This window comes from Amblyraja radiata, chromosome 23 (genome assembly GCF_010909765.2).
Source record: "Amblyraja radiata isolate CabotCenter1 chromosome 23, sAmbRad1.1.pri, whole genome shotgun sequence".
Lineage (NCBI taxonomy): Eukaryota > Metazoa > Chordata > Chondrichthyes > Rajiformes > Rajidae > Amblyraja > Amblyraja radiata.
The window spans coordinates 17350811-17371359 of record NC_045978.1 but is presented as its reverse complement, the minus strand read 5'-3'; the positions used below and the strand labels follow the sequence as shown (position 1 = coordinate 17371359).

General features: G+C 42.3%; 1 protein-coding gene across 2 annotated transcripts in view; it reads right to left on the bottom strand.

Annotated features, from left to right (window-relative positions):
• Positions 1–20549, bottom strand: part of LOC116986261 (bactericidal permeability-increasing protein-like) — a 37436-nt gene that overhangs the window by 13777 nt on the left and 3110 nt on the right. For both annotated transcript variants that reach the window (XM_033041623.1, XM_033041624.1), the window contains exons 3-10: positions 20334–20439; positions 17288–17416; positions 12899–13051; positions 9486–9549; positions 3395–3455; positions 2476–2567; positions 856–1032; positions 119–178 (exon numbers count right to left, since the gene is read on the bottom strand). In XM_033041623.1, coding sequence (XP_032897514.1) covers positions 119–178; positions 856–1032; positions 2476–2567; positions 3395–3455; positions 9486–9549; positions 12899–13051; positions 17288–17416; positions 20334–20439 — 842 coding nt within the window. The remainder of the gene's footprint in view (positions 1–118; positions 179–855; positions 1033–2475; positions 2568–3394; positions 3456–9485; positions 9550–12898; positions 13052–17287; positions 17417–20333; positions 20440–20549) is intronic.

Below are 20549 nucleotides of genomic sequence, written 5' to 3'. Positions count from 1 at the left end.
CTCTAATAGTTTAAATGGGATTCTTACATCCAGAAAAATGGGTTACAGTATGATGTATTTGAATAGATGTAAAGTTAAATAATTCACATAACCGGTCACATAAATTGATATTTAATACCTCAGGTAACAGAAAATTCAAACTGGATGTGTTCAACTGAAATGGTATATCTTTTGGAATCTGAAATGAGATGGAAAAATGTTATCTCCACATGAAGTTATCAAACCTGACTGAGCATTCTTAAGGTATTCATTTTTGTAATGATACAATCAGTTTTTTCAACAGCAAATTTTTAATCAATTATTAAAATAGATAGAACATTCCTTTTTAAGCTAAGTGATATTGTGGTTGTAACTAACTGAGGACATGTAACATTAAGATGATCCTGGCACTTTGGTTTGATGGTACATTTGGCCCTTCGAGCCAGCACCGCCATTCAATGTGATCATGACTGATCATCCCCAATCAGTACCCCGTTCCAGCAATTTCTCACCTACTCCATCAGTCTGAAAAAAAGGTCTTGGACCTGAATGTCATCTGTCCATTCCCTCCATAGATGCTGCCTGACCTGCGGCATGACAATAATAATAAACTAATCTACACTAAAACATCATCTATGTTTTTCTTCATAAATAATGCAGGGATTATGGACTGGACAATAATCAGGGCTGTTGATAGATTAGCAAAAGTTATTTCTAACTATTTTGAGAAGAATTAACAAAAGTCATTTGAATAACGGAACACATGCCAAAGATGATTCATGGATTAACATTTCAACTTGTTTTTCGTGTTTGTGAGTGGCTACCCAGAGTGTTTTTTCTTCCCGTCAGTCTAATTTGGAGACATGATTTACTTACCATGTCATTTGTGATATTGAATTGCAATGCTCCAGCAACAAAGTATGCAAAGCCTCCAGTGTTAACAGAGTATTCAGACAGTCCAACGACTAACATTTGATTTGTGGTGTTTGAGAGATTAAACAATTGCGCAGTAAACGGAGCCTCCATGTGATGTTGAACATCATATAATTCTCCCTAAACGAGATTTGAAAAAGTTATTAGTCACTATTAAATGGAATTAATATAGATTCAATAAAGAAGTGCGGAAGAAAGAATAAAGTGGGTAAAATAGCATCTATCAACTAATTGAGTCCTCTGGGCAATTGCAATCGTACATATAAAATATATTACAAGGGAACACAAACTGTTTCCATATTGCTCAATGCAATTGGCAGAATACCTTCAAATTTATCTTTAATCACTAGAGATCGAGGTGTATTAACTATTCAATACATGTTCAATTCCAATCTACTTTTGTTATTATAATTTGTACGGTCTGACCTGCTGAGTACTTCCCAGTAAAACATACAATCCAACATTCCATACTATACAACCTTGGCAACACATTACAGAGATAAAGAAACTTAATCTGTTTTTAACTGCACTTATCTGATATTATTTTACCAGAGGTAAGATTTCACTTTGTCCAACCCATCACCCTCCTCACATTCTCTACTACCTCGACTAATGTGTTGATCCTTCCACAACTCCTTGGTTCAATTATCCCTTCCCATCCAACCTACCCCCTCACCAGGTATTTTCTCATCCCCTCTTTCTATCCCATGCACCCCACCCTCATCTGGTGCGCTACCATTTTTCTTCACCAAGCAATTGGTAATTATAGAGACATAATATATGTATTTTCCTGACAAGGATTTTTCCAGTGAAATGGTAATACAACAATGTTCAAGTTTGTGGAAGAGCTCGATTACTTTAAAATTGCTGTGGATCTATTCAGCATTATGCTGAGACAGTGCCTACTGGTGCACATCATCAATGACCTTGCCTTAGCAGGCGGACACCTCATTTATTACAGAGTGTCTGTGCTACAATGATTACATGATGTTTGTCTACCAATGCCTTCAATTCCTGTAGAAAATTAGTGCTTGGAGGTGATAGAACATTTCTCTTTCTTTCCCCCAAAACAATTATTTTTTTCCAAGGAAAAAATATTGACGATCTTCAGGAATGAGACTCCATTGCTAACCTGGAGTCCTTAGCAAGAGACATTTGTGTTAGTATCCTGGGGGCTAATTTCATACAACACATATTCTTCATGCCAGATCCATTCTAAGCCTATGGTTAACACTCGATTTGTGTTTCCGCAGTTTTGGTTGTGGATGATACACTCTGTAAAGCCAAGAGCTGCCAACTGCCACTTACTATTTCTCAGCCCTTTCATGTGAGGTCCTCATGCCAGTAATTATTCTCTCATTTTAATGATTTATTGATACCCAGGTTGAGCCCACAAACTCAACTCATTAATGGCTATTTTAGATGAGCAAATATCTCTGCTGAAAAAAGGCAGATTAAATACTAATCAAAATAAACTTAATTGGGTTTTGAAATGCAAGCCTGGAAAACCAGAACAATACTCCTCAGAAAAAAAATTCACTTATCAATATATGACAACTGTACCTTTATGGGGAAATCAATGAAATCAGTTGTGATCTCCGGTTCTCCAACCAAAGAATAATCAAATTCTACATACTTGTCCAATTGCCATGAAACTGTGAACAAAACAATAGAAACAGTAAGGTACACAAAAATGCTGGAGAAACTCAGCGGGTGCAGCAGCATCTATGGAGCGAAGGAAATGGGCAACGTTTCAGGCCGAAACCCTTCTTCAGACTGATAGGGGGTGGCGGGGAGAAGGAAGGAAAAAGGAGGAGGAGGAGCCCGAGGGCTGAGGGATGGGAGGAGACAGCCCGAGGGTTGAGGAAGGGGAGGAGACAGCAAGGGCTAACAAAATTGGGAGAATTCAATGTTCATTCCCGCAGGATGCAGACTCCCCAAGCGGAATATGAGGTGCTGTTCCTCCAATTTCTGGTGTTGCTCACTCTGGCCAGGGAGTTGACCCAGGACAGAGAGGTCGGACGGGGAATGGGAGGGGGAGTTGAAGTGCTGAGCCACCGGGAGGTCAGGTAGGTTCTTGCGGACCGAGTGGAAGTGTTCGGCGAAACGATCGCCCAACCTCCGCTTAGTTTCACCGATGTAGATCAGCTGACATCTAGAGCAGCGGATGCAGTAGGTGAGGTTGGAGGAGATACAGGTAAACCTCTGTCGCACCTGGAATGACTGCTTGGGTCCTTGAATGGAGTCGAGGGGGAGGTAAAGGGACAGGTGTTGCATTTCTTGCGGTTGCAACGGAAAGTGCCCGGGGAGGGGGTGGTACGGGAGGGAAGGGAAGAATTGACAAGGGAGTTGCGGAGGGAGCGGTCTTTGCGGAAGGCAGACATGGGGGGAGATGGGAAGAAAGAAACAGTAACGTCCACAGAAGACACAAACGCCATGAGTAAATATTTCCCGCTGACGTTTTATGCTAACGAATACTTACCTCTCAGAGTCTGGATGACATCTTCAAGCTTTCCAACTCTATCTCTAAATTCAGAACATAACTGTATGATAAATATAACAAATAATTAAAATGTTAACAAGAAAAGTACATTGAAAACTAAACAAGAAAAGCACATTTTACTTTTTCAGACGCATTATTGAATCAGTTAAGTATGTGTGTTGAACTTAGTTTTAGTTTTTGAAACTGAGCATAGCCCATCGGCCCACACTAACAAATGATCACCCGTAAACTAGTTCTCTCCGACACACCCGGGACAATTTACAGAAGCCAATTAACCTACAAACAAGCATGTCTTTGGAATGTGGAAAGAAACTGGATCACCCGGATGAAACCCACATGGTCTCAAGGAGAATGTACAAACTCCGTACAGGCAGAACCTCTACCACTGCGTAAAAGCCCCGTCCCACGGTACAAGTTCATTCCAAGAGCTCTCCCGAGTTTGCCCTGATTCGAACTCGGAGATTTACGTTAATGGCCACTCGTCGGTACTCGGGGCTCTCGTGGACATTTTTCAACATGTTGAAAAAGCTTCACAAGTCTTCCTGTGCTTACCTGCCGTTAGCGAGTCTTCCCGAGTGTTTCATTATGTTCTGGCTCTTTCTGGACTATACATAATGGACGATTAAAGCAGTCTTGCTTACTAGATCTTTATTGTCTTTGTGCAGTCATCATCCGAACTGTGTCACGAGCCCGGTGTCACCTCTAAAACAGTCCCCCGTACAACAGTACTTAAATAAACAATCCTATTGTTACACCGAGTACCTGCCGTTAGCGTTACAAGCCGCTAAGAGACGTCCCCGAGCTCCGACGTATCCGCTACGTTCATTCTCCGTGCTTACCACGAGTTTGATTTTTTTTAAACTCGGGAGAGCTCTTGGAATGAACTCGTACCGTGGGACAGGGCTTTAACTGTGCCGCCACACTTCATGGCTATTGACTGATATCTGAATATTCAAATAGTCATTCAGCATTCATAGTCTAAAGCATACAACTTAGGGGGAGGAGAGCATTGTCTGTGTTTCTGCTGTTTTTCCATCAGCTTCATGTTCCAAACAAGTCTTCAGGTTCACAATAATTGCCAAGATTCCACATAAACACAATGAAACATTTTTTATTATAACCTTACAGTTTTATAAGGTTGTAAAATGTTAAAATAAGGTTTTAATGATAAACATTGTGCAATTTGTACATCAGAGCACCCTGAAACCTTGGCGTTGCAGATTTAAGCAAATTTGCATTTCTACTTTTTGATTACTCTGAGTAATTTTACAGTTCTCCACATTATGTTCCATTCCTAGCATTATTGTCTACTTGTAACTCATTTTAGGAGATCCGAAAATTCCTTCCTCCCATTTTACTGTCATATAGAGAAACATAGTGCATAATCATTTTCTGGTAGATTCTGCTACAGCCTCTGGATTAGTCTAGGAAGAAAATCATTAACCAAAAACAAAATTAATGGGAGCCATAGGGTACTTGATCCCACAAGCCTGCCTCACTGCTTAATATGATCATGGATAATCTATGCTAGCTTCAACTCCTCTACTATGCCAGATCCTCTCAGTTTCTCAATCTTTCAAATATTTACCTATCTCCAACTTAAATATATCTAATGCCTCCACCGCCCTCAGGGCAGATGGACCCAGAGTTTTACAGATTATTTTGTAGCTGTGTCCACTTGTTCATGATTCTCCCATTCGTGGAAATAATATTTATCCCTTCAAGTCCCCAAAGAATCTTATATGTTTGGATAATTTCACTCCTCATTTTTCAAAACTCCAAACCCAAAGTATTTAGTATTTCTTGATAGGACAAGCCTCTCATCCCAGGATTTAGCCTGATAAACCTCTCTTCAACTGCCTCCATTGCTACAATATCCTTTCAGGCAAGAGGCCCAGAACCGTGCACAGTATTCCAGCTGTGGGCTTACTAACACTCAGCACAACTGCAACAAAACTTTCCTGTTCTTGAACACCAATCCCTTTGTAATAAATGTTGTTTGCCTTCTCAACTACCCGTTAGGTCTGCTTGCTAACCTCATGATTTGTGCACTCAATTGAAGTACAAAATTAAATATCTTTATCATGAAAAATAATTCATTTTTCAATGATATACATTGTCTCCAATTTACCTGAATTTACCTTTACAATTTTTTAGAATTTTACAGCTTTGATCTTGTTAACATCCAAAACTAGGAACTGAGCTAAATCAGGGGAGGTGGAATGTTTGGCTTAATCAATAATACTTGTGTAGGCCAAACATAATCCGAGAAAATATATCGCCCATTTTACAAGGCTCCTAATCTCCTTCACCATTTATGATTATGGAAAAGAAAATCACATTTGACAAAGACAGTTTATAAGCATAAGAAGGAATTCTGGCACTTCTTAAGCTAATTGGGATCTAACTTTACTCAATTTAAACCCAGCAAATTGAAGCCTAGCCACCAGAAATTTGTCTATTACTAAATCAGGAAAACATCATCAAATGGCCATCAGGAAAGATAACCTATCAATCCTCCATGCTCTGGCCCGCACTGGATGAATAAGGGCAATTGGCTAATTACATGCAAACACTGTAGATGATTGTTATTGTCGATAGCAAATAAGGCCTTGTAATTGCCATGTATACCACAAGCTTGTCCCTTAGTAACAAAGCCACCATTCTGTATACCACCATCACCCAATCCCAGATTTTTGCTCCAGATTGCAGCATCTGCAGTCTTTTGTGTCTCCTGCCTATATTCATTTCTTATTGCATACACCAGTGTATGAATAGAATAGAATAGTTTCTTTATTGTCATTGTAACATGAACCATGTACAACGAAATTTAAAAATGTCAGCCAGTCAGTGCACCATTCAAACATTTCTATAAAATAACGATACATACAAGGTAAAATATTAAAAAAAGATAAACAACTAAAATAAATATGATGAAGATAACACGCGTAAACACCCAACCCTACATCCTTCTGTCGATTTCACAGTGTACCACAGTCCCTTAGTATGTATCGCTCCTGCGTTCCTTGGCGGCTACATTTAGTGCCTTTATAGCAGTGGGGTAAAAACTGTTTTTAAGTCTGTTTGTCCTTGTCCTTGTAGATCTGTACCGTCTGCCTGACGGCAACAGTTCAAACAGGGTGTGTCCGGGGTGGGAAATATCCTTTATAATACTCTGGGATTTTTTGATGCAGCGGGAACTGTGTAAGTCCTTTAAGGTAAGGAGAGGGCAGCCGACAATCCTCTGGGCGTTGTCAATGGCCCTCTGGAGCGATTTCCTCTGAGCCGCTGTGCAGCTGGTGTACCACACGCATACACAGTATGTTAGGATGCTCTCAATGGAGCACCTATAAAAGGACAGCAGCAGTCTCTGAGTGATGTTATTCTTCCTGAGCACCCTCAGGAAGTGCAGTCTCTGCTGGACCTTTTTCAGCAGCGCAGAGGTGTTCACGCTCCATGTCAGGTCCTCCTCAATATGGATTCCCAGGAAGCGGAAATCCGCCACCCTCTCCACACAGTCCCCTCTGATAATTAATGGTACCATGTCCGTTTTATTCTTCCTGAAGTCTATTATTATTTCCTTTGTCTTTAAGGTGTTGAGGAGCAGGTTATTTTCTCCACACCACACTGTCAGCTGCTCCGCCTCATCCCGGTAGGCGCACTCGTCCCCCCCGGAGATGAGTCCCACCACCGTAGTGTCATCCGCAAATTTGATAATGGTGTTGCTATGGTGGGCGGGGGTGCAGTCATGTGTGTAGATGGTGTAGAGCAGGGGGCTCAGCACGCAGCCCTGTGGAGAGCCGGTACTGAGGCTGAGGGCCGTGGATGTGTGATGGCCCACTCTGATTCTCTGGCTGCGACCTGACAGGAAGCTATTTATCCACATGCAGGTGGAGTGTGGAAGTCCCAAGTCCCCCAGTTTGTCCACCAGTTTGTGGGGAAGGATGGTATTAAAAGCAGAGTTGTAGTCCACAAAGAGCATCCGCACGTAGCTCCCCCGCTGCTCCAGGTGGGACAGTGCAGCATGGAGAGCTGTGGCTACAGCGTCCTCTGTAGATCTATTCGCTCTGTACGCAAACTGGTGGGGGTCAAAGCTTCGGGGCAGGAGTGATGTGATATGACCTCGGACCAGTTTTTCAAAACACTTCATCACCACTGGTGTGAGTGCGACTGGCCGGTAGTCGTTGAGGCTGGAAATGTGGGTTTTTTTGGGCAAGGGGACTATGGTTGCAGACTTCAGACAGGGTGGAACAGTGGACTGGGCCAGATACTGGTTGAAAATCCTCGTACAGACTCCAGCCAGCTGGTCTGCGCAGTCCTTCAGCACGCGTCCAGAGACACCGTCGGGTCCAGTAGCCTTCCTTGGATTGATGGCCCGCAGCGTGCGCCTCACCTCATGCTCCTCTATCTTGAGGGTTAGGCTGCTGTGGACCATGTGGTGTGATGTGGCTGTCTCGGGTGGCTCCACTTCAAAGCGAGCAAAGAAGAGGTTCAGCTCCTCTGCCAAAGAGGCGTCACCTTCAGCAGCTCCAAGGTTGGTCTTGTAGTTGGTGAGATACTGGATCCCCTGCCACACTTGCCTGCTGTTGTTACTGTCCAGGTGGTCCTCTATCTTCCTCCTGTAGTCTGATTTGGCCTCTCTGATGCCTCTCTTCAGGTTAGCTCGGGCCGTGCTGTATAAAGCCCTATCGCCAGACCTAAAAGCGGTGTTCCTCTCTTTTAACAGCCGCTGGACCTCCCGGGTCATCCAGGGCTTCTGGTTGGGGTAGACCCGGATGCGTTTGTCCACTGTGACCGTGTCCATGCAGTTTTTAATGTAACACAGTACACTGTCTGTGAACACCTCCAGGTCCCGGTGTTCAAACACATCCCAGTTGGTCCTGTCGAAGCAGTCCTGCAGCTGCTGAGATGCACCATCAGGCCAGGTTGTGATGGTCTTTGTGATGGCAGGAGCGGTTTTCCTGAGGGGGGCATATGCAGGAATTAAAAGCAGGGACATATGGTCCGACTGACCCAGGTGTGGTAGTGGTCTAGCCATGTAGCCCAGCTTGATGTTGGAGTAGACCTTGTCCAGTGTGTTAGCTCCTCTTGTAGCACATTTAACATGCTGGTAGAATTTGGGGAGCATTTTCTTCAAGTCCGCGTGATTAAAGTCCCCTGCTATGATGTGAACACCGTCAGGATATATGCTCTGTTGACTGCTAGTGCTACCATACAAATGTCTGATAGCCGAGTTAGCATTAGCATCCGGTGGTATGTACACAGCAGTTATCATGACAACAGTAAACTCTCTAGGGAGATAAATGGGCCTGCATTTAAGAGTCACATACTCCAGGTTCGGGGAGCAGTGACTGTCCACAATCACTGTGTTTGTACACCAGGTGTTGTTCACGTACACACAGAGCCTTCCACCTCTGCTCTTACCAGAGTCTCTTGTCCTGTCATGACGCTGTGCTGTGTAGCCTGCTAGCTCGATAGCAGTGTCCGGAATGAAAGAATGAAGCCAGGTCTCCGTGATCAACAGGATACAGCTGTCCTTCACGGCGTTGTTAGCTGCAGTTTGTAGCCTCAGTTCATCCATCTTGTTAGCGAGGGATCTGGCGTTCGTGAGAAACAGGCTGGGAAGCGGTGGTTTCAGTGGCTGCCTCCGTAGCCGAGCCAGCGCGCTGGCCCTGCCGCCTCGCTTTTGCCTTCTCTCTCTGCGCCGTCTTCACCTCCTCCCCGCGGAGATGGTGATCCACAGAGTGTCGGGGCTCCTCGCTATGTCCGCCGGGATCTTATATGAGCGGACAAACTCGGCGGTAACCCCCCGTTCGCGACCGGCTCGACCGGCTCCAATCCTAAGAAGATCCTGCCGGCCGTAGACGTTGTTCGCCCGACAGTAAGTACACAGGGCACAAAACAACACGCACACATACACAAAAAACACGAAGCACTGACCGGGAGGACATCGAGCCGCTGCAACTGTGTGAGCCGCCATGAACAACGACAACAGCTGGTGACAAATAACTATAATTGTTTCTTCAAATACGATTGGTACGATTAGAAAACAAAGGATCTCTGAGCTTACCTGCTTGGGAATAATTTGTCGAATCAGATCTTTCACTTTATCAAGGAACATCTTGTAAAACCAACTTTAAAAGAAAACATGCTGGTATTACTAAGAGTAAAATGGTCCAGGTTATAATATTGTAGATTTAACAGAAAGATTGGCATTGTACCATTGCTAAAATGTGTCTTTAGATTGCAGTAAAATTGTTTGTTATCTCCCAAAGTAAGACTCATTGCCCAGTTTTTCAGTAGACAAAAGTGTTCCCAGATACTTTCACTGACTTCAGTTGAAGTATATGCTAGAGGGAGTGAGTTCCAGAGTAAAGCAAAGACATAACTACTAAATTCGAGGATTGGCAAAGAGCAATGCGGAGATCCTGTTGATTTGGAGGATTTATAGAAATAGGAAGAAGTGAGACTTTTCAAGGATTTTGAAACATCAATGAGAATTTAATAATGAAGCCATTGTTAGAGGGTAGTGAGGGGAGCAGAGAGGATCATTGGTGTCTCGCTACCCTCGGTACAACAACTGTTCCAGAGCCGCTGCCTGAAAAAAGCTCTGAGCATAGCAAAGGATAGATTGCACCCACTCCACACACATCTAGATCTCCTGCCATCAGGAAAGAGATACCGCAGCATCAAAGCCCGGACAACCAGACTGCTAAACAGCTTCCTTCCACAGGCTGTGAGGCTGCTAAACAGTCATTCCACCTGATTCTGCTGCTTTTGCACTGAGAATTTAATAACTGGCACTGAGTAATAACTCTGGCACTCAGCTGCCCTGGACATTTTATGACTTTTTTTTTTTAATTGTATTTTAATGTTGCTTTTTTACCTGCACTTTTTTTTAAACTATTCGTACTGTTTTTATCAGGAACTGGATTGTTTTTATTTATGTGTGAAATGTTTAAGTTTTTATGTGCGATGCTCCGGTATTCCCTGAGAAACGTCTTCTCATTTTGCACTGTACAATTTGTTGCTTTGCATGATGACAATAAAGGATGATGATGGTTGCTGAACCAGGAACTAACACCTGGGCGGTGGCAGAGGGCAGGAGCAGTATTACTATGTTATGGAATGCAATTGTACATTCTGTTCATAAACAGACATGATGGTCAATGATCACCATTCTAAGATGTTTTAGACACCCTCCACATTCATCTCAGTTACCTGTTGAAATGCAGGCTACTTTCTTCATTTGCTTATTTGAACTTTTGTAAGGAAAGTTAACATAAACTGAATTCTAGGGAGAATTAAATATCTCAATTCATACATAGATTACTACACCCTTAGCATGATTATATGTGATCTGTATCACATAATTCTAGTGACACATCATGGGTGAACATTTTATTGACCGATCTTTGAATATCTAACTAACACTTTTTGATTCTTGCCCTTGATCGGTATCCTGATCATGGCCAGATATCCCTTTGATCCAACCTGTGTAACATTCTTTCAAGGTAATTTATAACCAACAAGCTTTAGATGTGTTTCTAAAGTTTCTAAAGTTATCACATCTCCCCACATTTCTAGAGAAATTGCTTGAGGGGAAAAACCAGTTGCTCTTGACATCTCTGAAAACATTTGAGAAGGTCAATAAAATCCTTTTTAGTCCATTCATCCAGCTAACCTACTTATTCTCAACAAAACTGCAGGCAGTAGAATCAACCACCATACAGATCATTTTAAGAGGTTATAAAAGTGAGAGGAATTTGGGATACCCTTGTCAAATTTGTCTGCCAGTAGAAATTCCTCACCATCTTATGTTTGTTTAATGATGACAAGGAACCCATGATCTTAATGAATGGGTTCGCAACATATACAGTTTCAGTGCAATTTCAGTTTTAGTTTTGCATCACCAGCCTAATTTGTTTCTCAATCTTTCTCACCTTAATACCTCAACTCTAGCCTGACTGGAAGAGATTTGTATGTCATTGATAGAGGGCAGATGAGGGAGATCAGTCAGGACTTTATTCATTGGAATATCTCAGTTTATAAGCAAAAAGGCATGGATGATGGGAAACAACTTCTTTATTTCACAAGTTCAAGTTTAAGTTACATTTTTATTGTCACATGCACCGATTGGTACAGTGAGATTTGAGTTACCATATAACCATACGATAAAAAGAACACAATACACAATAGAATTTAACATGAACATCCTCCACAGCGGAATCAACATTTCCCACTGTGAGGGAAGGCAATAAAGTTCAGTACTTTTCTTCTTTGTTCACCCACGGTCGGGGTCATTGAACCCTCTGCAGTCACCGCTATGGGTGGCCCGATGTTTAGGCCCTCTTTCCGGGATGATCGGAGCTCCGGCGTCGGAACAGAAGAACACTCTCAGTGGCATGGAGTTTCCGAATCGGCCACTTCTTACCGGAGATTGCGGCTTCCGAAGTCCACAGGCCGAGCTGGGCGGACGGAGATTTAACACTGGCGACCCTCGGCAAAGGATCCCAGGACTCCGCAATGTCAGTCAGCGCCGCCCGCGTCTGGAAGTTCCGCAAACCACAGCTCCACTATGTTAAAGCAGCAGGCCCAACACTCCAGACCTTCAACAGACGATCCCCGGTTATGCATCGTCCCGCTCTGCGATGGACTTCAGTGCTGCACCGCTGCTGAAGCTCTGGACGGTCTCCGGCAGGAAAGGCCACGGCAATCCAGATGGTAGGCCGCATCCAGATGGAGGGGGTGATGATGTAATTCGGAGAAAAGTCACATTTCCGACCAGGTAATGACTGGGAAACGGTTTCCCCTCTTCCCCTCCTCCCACCCCCACATAAAAAAGACTAAGATATCTTTAAAACATATTACTGACACATTAAAAAATAAAAAAAGGGTGAAGTGATGGACAAGCTGCTGGCGAGGCTGCCGCGCGCAGCGCCACCCGATGACGTTACTTTATGGATGTCAACCCAAAAGTACAAGTTTTCTTCTGCTGCCAATGACGAATATTAATTATGTGAAGAAGCAGCAAAACTATTATCATTAAAAAAGTCACATTGTTGGATATTGTTTGCAATATGTACATTTTGGTTTTACATATGTTCATCATTAACATTGTTGATTTAGATTGTAGATATTGTAACGGCACCTAGTGGTTAGGCCACTCTTGCTATGCGAACCCTCGGCAGTTGGGGGTAGGGTCACTTCACTGGGCAATGGCGGGAAGGAGTCACTGGGTGTAGAGGTGTGCCCTAGTATATAAGAACCGACCTTTCCTCTCTCTTCATGAGAGTGTCCTGCCACCTCAGCAGGAGCTCAGCTCGAGCCCACGAGGCAACAGCCTCTCAGCGATAACAATGACTATTATGTTAGAGTGCTAAACATGCATGTATATCTAACCTACAATGCTTAAATAAAGAAATCATTTATTCACAAAGTTTGTGCCTCTGCAACATTTTCCTTACTACATTACGAACATACCTGCCCCCTCCATACATTTTGAGGTCAAGATCTCCTAGTGTTGCATCACAGTCATTGTAGGTTATCATCGGTCGAGAACTGTCCAGTGAAACACCAACAATAAATGCGGCTGAAAGATCATTAATATTCAGATCAAAGGTTCCTCCATCGTGTCTAATAGAAAGCAATACACATCCAATTAATTATTGGTACAACGTCCAAGTTATGCTGAAATTTAGTGCAATATACTCTTGTGCCCATTATGAAGAACCTTTGCATACGTTTGCATACTTTTCTTCATACTAAAATAATTACCAAATGTGTTCCTCTCCCGAACTCAAATCTTTTTTGTACCATTAGTCCCTATACATCTACATACCAATGCATCAGAGGTTTATGATAACAGCCACAAAACATAATAATCAATAGCCAAGCCAAGTTCCTTTTGTAAATTAATCCCAGGGTTTGCACTATACTGCAAAAAATTAGTGGCTGTATTCTGAAAGAGACAGAAAGCAGTGAAATAGAATAGAGAACATAGTTTGTCAAGCAATCAAACATAAATGGTTTACCAATGTCACATAACTAACTAGATTTGTTAATGCATAATAAACAGAACAGAAATGAGATTAGCAGATAAAATAGCCACAATAATGAAAGTGATTTTATGAGCATTTGTTTTAATGCAATTATATTTGTGTACAATCAATAAAATAAATCCCATTGATAATGACTCAGTTGAATACCAAATCTTGTTTTACTTCCATACTTGATTCAAAAGTAAAGACTTTGACAGAAGTTTGGAACAAAGTGCCAGATTATATTGGCTCTTAAATGACCACATTAATGCTGTCACGTAAATTCAATCAACCTTGATTGTAAATAAAAAAGGAGCCACAACACCAAGTTTTGTAAAAGCAGGCCAATTAATGATGTGTAATGTTAGTTAGAATTGTTTGTGCATAGTTTGATTTTGCCCATAAGGGCAAAGATGGAAATGTAATTATATGGTGGCATGGCAAGGGTGACAGCTCATCCAGGATCTTGGTAATATGAATAAAGGCAAATACATTCATAGAAGTGAGACTTGTGAAAGTGAGCATTGTAAGAAGTGGAAGAGAAGCACATAGAAGTCAGGGAACCATTTACAATAGACTTCACCTGTCTAATACAATACTCTCGCGATAATTTGCAGGTTATATTTTAGCAATTCCATAGTTTTAGGTTTCGATGATCAGATGATTATTTCAGCTTGTTCAAAAGGGAACTGCAGATGCTGGAATATCGAAGGTACACACAATTGCTGGGGAAACTCAGCGGGTGCAGCAGCATCTATGGAGCGAAGGAAATAGGCGACGTTTCGGGCCGAAACCCTTCCTCAGACTGATGGGGGGTGGGGAAAGAAAGAAGGAAAAGGGGAGGAGGAGGAGGAGCCCGAGGGCGGGCAGATGGGAGGGTGGGAGGAGACAGCTAGAGGGTTAAGGAAGGGGAGGAGACAGCACGGGCTAGCCAAATTGGGAGAATTCAATGTTAATGCCATAAGGACGCAAGGACCCCAGACGGAATACGAGGTGCTGTTCCTCCAATTTCCGCTGTTGCTCACTCTGGCAATGGAGGAGACCCAGGACAGAGAGGTCGGATTGGGAATGGGAGGGGGAGTTGAAGTGCTGAGCCACCGGGAGGTCAGGTAGGTTATTACGGACTGAGCGGAGGTGTTCGGCGAAACGATCGCCCAACCTACGCTTGGTCTCACCGATGTAAATGAGCTGACATCTAGAGCAGCGGATGCAGTAGATGAGGTTGGAGGAGATACAGGTGAACCTTTGTCGCACCTGGAATGACTGCTTGGGACCTTGAATGGAGTCGAGGGGGGAGGTGAAGGGACAGGTGTTACATTTCTTGCGGTTGCAACGGAAAGTGCCCGGGGAGGGGGTGGTGCGGGAGGGAAGGGAAGAATTGACGAGGGAGTTGCGGAGGGAGCGGTCTTTGCGGAAGGCAGACATTGGGGGAGATGGGAAGATGTGGCGAGTGGTGGGGTCACGTTGGAGATGGCGGAAATGGCGGAGGATTATGTGTTGTATTTGCCGGCTGGTGGGGTGAAAGGTGAGGACCAGAGGGACTCTGCCCTTGTTGCGTGTGCGGGGATGGGGAGAGAGAGCAGTGTTGCGGGGTATGGATGAGACCCTGGTGTGATTATTTCAGCTTGTTGTCTATCATTTTTTAATATTTTTGTTCCATAAAGTCATGCAATCAGACTATTCTTCAACGCAGACCAGTGGGTAACCTTATGTACTAACCCCATTGCCCAACACTTGGTCTATAGCCCTCTATGCCTATGAGATTCAAATGTTCATGTACACTTATTAAATGCTGTCAACAATCCAGGTTCCACCACTCCCTTAGACAGTGCATTCCAGGCACTTACCACTCTTTAGGTGAAGAAGGTCTCCCTCATATTAGTTATAGATTTTAATTTATGGATTCTGGTCCAACTTCCTTGAGATTATTTGTAATATTTAATGCACACCGTCATTACTCAGGTGTTTTTCACCCTCTTGGCTTACCCCAAGTCTTACATTTCACCCATCCGCTTCATACCAAGAATCAGTCTTATTAATGTTTTTCTGCACTCTTGTTAAATCTAGTGTCTCTTTTGTACCTGATTTGCACGAGTCTAATATATGGGGATGTAAGGAAGGTTAGAACAAGAATAGTTGTATTCATCTTATGCTTTGTATTAGATTTTTTTTAAAGAACTGATGGTCTAATTGTTACATTGTTTGCAAATGTATTGGTTTTACCAAATCGCATAGTAAAATTAGCGTGAATGCGCTAAGGTGACAGCTGAACCATTCTACGTCCTACTGGGTATTTGAGAGCAAATGCCTGGAGTATTGCACAGTTTATGTCCCCTTGACCAAGGATGCAGGAGCATTGAAGGCGAACCAATAGAGATTAACCAGAATAATGCCTGGGATCAAAGGGTGGTCCTATCTGGAGAGACTAGAGTTTGTGCAAGTATTCTCCGGAGATTAAAAGAATGATGGGTGACCTTATCGAAGCCTACAAGACCGTACGGAAGTTTGAAAGAGAGCTTCACTAGTGGGAGAATATTAAAATAAATGAAAGATATTGAATGGAAACAGGTCTTTCAGCCCACTGGGTCCTCACCAACAATCGATCACCCATTCACAATAGTTTGACAATATTCCATTTCTGCACTCACTCCTTACACACTGGGAGCTTTTTACAGAGGCTAATTAATCTATAACCTTGCATGTATTTGTGGTGTGGGAGGAAGTCAAAGCAGTTGCAGGAAGCTCACGAGGCCGCATGGAGAACATGCAAACTCCACACAGAGAGCACCCAAGGTTAGGTGCTGTGAGGCAGCAGCTCTACCAGCTGCACTACTGTGTGGCACCCTGAATGGACATCACTGCAAAATAAGGGTCTGGTTATTTAAAATCCAGGTACATAAAAATGGTTAAGAAATAATTTCACTAAAATTTCAATTGGAATCTAATTGCACAGTGAGTGACAATGATTTAAAATTTTTTTTTACAGGTTTAATGCAAAAGTCTTAATTTTTTATAATAATTGTTGTAATGGATCTGAATAATATTAAAGATGTTGAATCGTGTTTTCAACAGTGAACTACTGTGGATCTACTGTATATATAGTCCTAATGAAAGAAAGAAAGAAACTGCATGCACTTATATGGCACCTACCATGACCTCAACATGCAGTTATATGCCTCCAAAACTTTCACAGTTATCAGGTACCATTTGGCACTGCAATGTTGGAAATGCAGCAGCAGATTTGCACACATCAAGGTCTAACAAGTAAAAACTATTGGCTTGTCTATCCTGGAGAGATACAGTACATATTGGCTGGGACACCAGGGAATACCTTCATTCTCCTCTAAAAAATATTTATCTTTATCGACTCAAAAGGTAGTTGGGGCCTTAGAATAAAATGCAGCCACTCCGACAATTTGGTAGTCTCTCAGTGGTCAGCCTCAGATTGACAGCTTTCCACTGCCTGACATGACACAAAAATACTATGACAGAGCTGCTGATTATATACAATAACTCTGCTTGGAGAAGATCATTAACTTTGAGACAACCATATACATAAAAAGAGTGATATGACAGTGTGTTCCGCATTAGTTTTAAGAGACCTTGAAATATAATGGTTGCAAATATAATAAAAAATAAATACAATAAAATGAGTGCATTGAAGCAAATATAATGTCTTAGTCTCAGACTGTGGTAGAAAGCAAAGACATGTTGACTAAAGAATATTTTTGTATTTTGAGTGGACCTATTTATTACTGTATTGCATTTGAATCTACTATTCATGCACAATCTTCTTCAAAGACAGGCTATAAGGTCATAATCAAAAACATACATTAGTCCAAATATCGTATGCCAGTTTCCACTAATGCCAATATAGGCTTTTTCCACTGAAGACTTGAAACCAGTGTTGGGGATCAATCCGACATCAGAGACAGGCACGCCAAAACTTCTAACCCTCATTCTGTGAATAGAAACAACCATTAGTTTTGTACATTCATTAAAAGAGTGAAAGCATTATTTGCAAAATTAAACATTGTAATATGTTTGTATTAAATATTGTAAGATTATCTTCATAATCTCTCCATAGAATGCATACATATTATACGGCCAGTCCAATTTCCATCCCATTGATGTCAGCAGGACAGTCAATAGGGCCAAGTCCACTATCTTTGAGTACATGGCAGTATGTTTCTCTTACATAGAACATAGAACCGTACAGCACATGGCCTTTGGCCTACAATGCCTATGCTGAACATATTGCCAAGTTAACATGCTACTACTGCATGAGTTCCATATCCTTCCATTCCCTGCAAATCTATGTGCATATCTAAATGCCTCTTACATGCATCAATCATATCTGCTTCCACCACCACCTCTGGCAGCACGTACCAGGCACCCACCAACCTCTGTATATAAACAAAACACATGGGCCACACATCTCCTTTAAACTTTTCTCCTTCTGACCCAAAGCTATGCTGTCTTGTCTTTGATATTTCCATCTTAAAAGAAAGGTTCTGAATGTCTAACCTATCCATGGGTCTCATAATATTATATTGTTATATCAGGTCTTTAATCAACCTCCAATGTTCCAGAGAAAATAATCCAAGTTTGTCAAATCTCTCTTTTAGGTCATACCCTCTAATCCAGAAAGCATTCTAGTAAACCTCTTCAAACACTTTACATCCTACCTTTAATTGAGCAGCCAGAACTGCAAATACTCCAATTGCAGCCTAACCAAAATTTTGTAATGCGGCAATATGACTTCCTGACTCTTATACCCCATGCCCTGACTGATGAAGAGAGCATACATAAAATACACCAGCTTTACCACTCTATCTATCTGTGTTGCTACTTTCAGGGAGCTATGGACTTGGGCTGCAAGATCTTTCTGAACATCAATGTTGTTTTGGACTTTGCCATTAACAGTATACTTTCCCCTTACATTTAACTCGCTTCTCTTCCCAAATGTTTTCACTTGGTGGTGGGGTGTGGTTCATGGCCAAAATGCTATGACCACAATGGAAAGAGGAAGAGAAGGAGAAAATGAACTGGCAAAACTGCTTTTTAAAGGCTAGTTCATGAAACTGCAGTGACATTGTATTTGTGAAAGCTAAACACATCATAGAATATCACTGAAAAACAGATTAAATGCATTTGAGTGGATGGCTGGGATGTATCAACAACATCTCAGACCTAGACCCTGATCTGTGTCCGCTTCCCTTTTGAAACAAAGTAAATCTATGTTCTGCGTATGAAGGAGCTGCAGATGCTGGTTTAAACCGAACATAGACACAAAAAGCTGGAGTAACTCAGCAGGACAAGCAGCATCTCTGGAGAACAGGAATGGGTGACATCTTGGGGCAAGACCCTTCTTCAGAACAAATCCTATGTTCTGCACTGAACCAAATCACTGCATGCAAAGTAGTTATTGAAGCCTGCACAAGGTGGCAGTGTGGAACATCAGTTAAATCATAATCTGCTTCAGCAGTCTGTTGGCATTGACTATGACTTGCTTCACTCTGGTTTTGTGGGTTCTGTGAGTAGTTGATGAAGCCAATGTTGAAAGTGCAGACTTCTCTATAGATACAGTTGAAGGTGCCTGGCAGCATGAGTAGGTGGGTAGTTTGAGAAATGGTGCGCTTATTTTGTTGTTGACCCGAGGTACTGTGAACTTGTGATGCCACCATATTCTGATTTCCCACCCTTCTACTCTGCTCAGGGAATAATATTCTATGAAAAATGCTATTGACAACAGGAAAACAAAGTTTAAAAAAATCAGAAATCAAAAAATGAAAAAAGAATGACAGTAAAAACATTAAAGTTTAGTGTAAAACCCTATCAGTGCAATGAACATGACAGGTTGAAAATAGATACAGCATAAAACTGACATTCAATATTTTATGACAATTTTGCTTCCCGGTTATTTTTGGTACCTCCCAACTCATGGTTTGAATGGAACAGTAGAAATAAATGAAAATCAGTCAGTATTTCATAATTTCGTCCAGTATAGTATAGTATAGTATATCTTTATTGTCATTTTCCTGAGTACTCACATACCCAGAGGAAACAAAAAAACGTTGCTCAACCAGTGTTCATTCAGTGTGCAGTAAAAAATAAATAGAAATAAAAATACATATATCATGAACAAATTAAACACTCTACTCTCTACTAAACATCAACAGGCGTTCCGATCGGCAGCGGCACGACAGTGGCTCTGCTGCAGTGTGTCCAGGTTGGTGGTTGGTGCGCGATACTTTGGCAGGGGGCAAAGTCCGTTTATCAGTCTTATAACCTGCGGGAAGAAGCTGAGGAGCATCCTGCTGGTTTTGCAGCTAATGCTCCTGTACCTCTTCCCAGATGGCAGGATGGAGAATATGTGATGCGATGGGTGGTAGGGGTCTTTGATGATGGAGATGGCTTTGCTGATACATCTCTTCCTGTATATGTCCAGCAGGAAAGGGAGTGGAGCACCAATAATCCTGTTGGCGGTCTTCACAATCCTGTCTAGTTGGTGCCGTTCGTACGCCTTGCAGCTCCCGAACCAGGAAGTGATGCCATAGGTTAATGTGCTCTCGATTGTCCCCCTATAAAAAATTCGTAGGTGTGTAATGGGGAGACCTGCTTTCCGTAGTCTTCGGAGAGGGTGTAGTCGCTGCTGGGCTCTCTTGACCAGTGCTGTGGTGTTGGTCGTGGACGTCAGGTCATCTGACAGGTGGAGCCCTAGGAACTTCACGCTGCTGACCCTTTCCACATCAGCTCCATCGATGTGCAGAGGTGTATGATGGTGTATGGTGTATGGTGATGTGCAGTATAGCCATTTGTGAAAACAACAAGAGCAATAAACATGATAACAATGTATTCACTGTTGCCATACATACCCAGTGATGTGGTATTTTAAGCCAAACTTGGATATTGTCCCACTTATTTCTGGCAAGGGAAACTCCTGAATCTTCTGCTCAGCAAAACTGAGGGCAACTTGTTTGCCTAAACCATATCAACAGCGAAATATAAAATAAAGTGTTAAAAGCATGTAAAAACAAATCAAGTTAAACTTATTTTCTGACGGCAGTGGATGAAATTTAAATCCATGAACA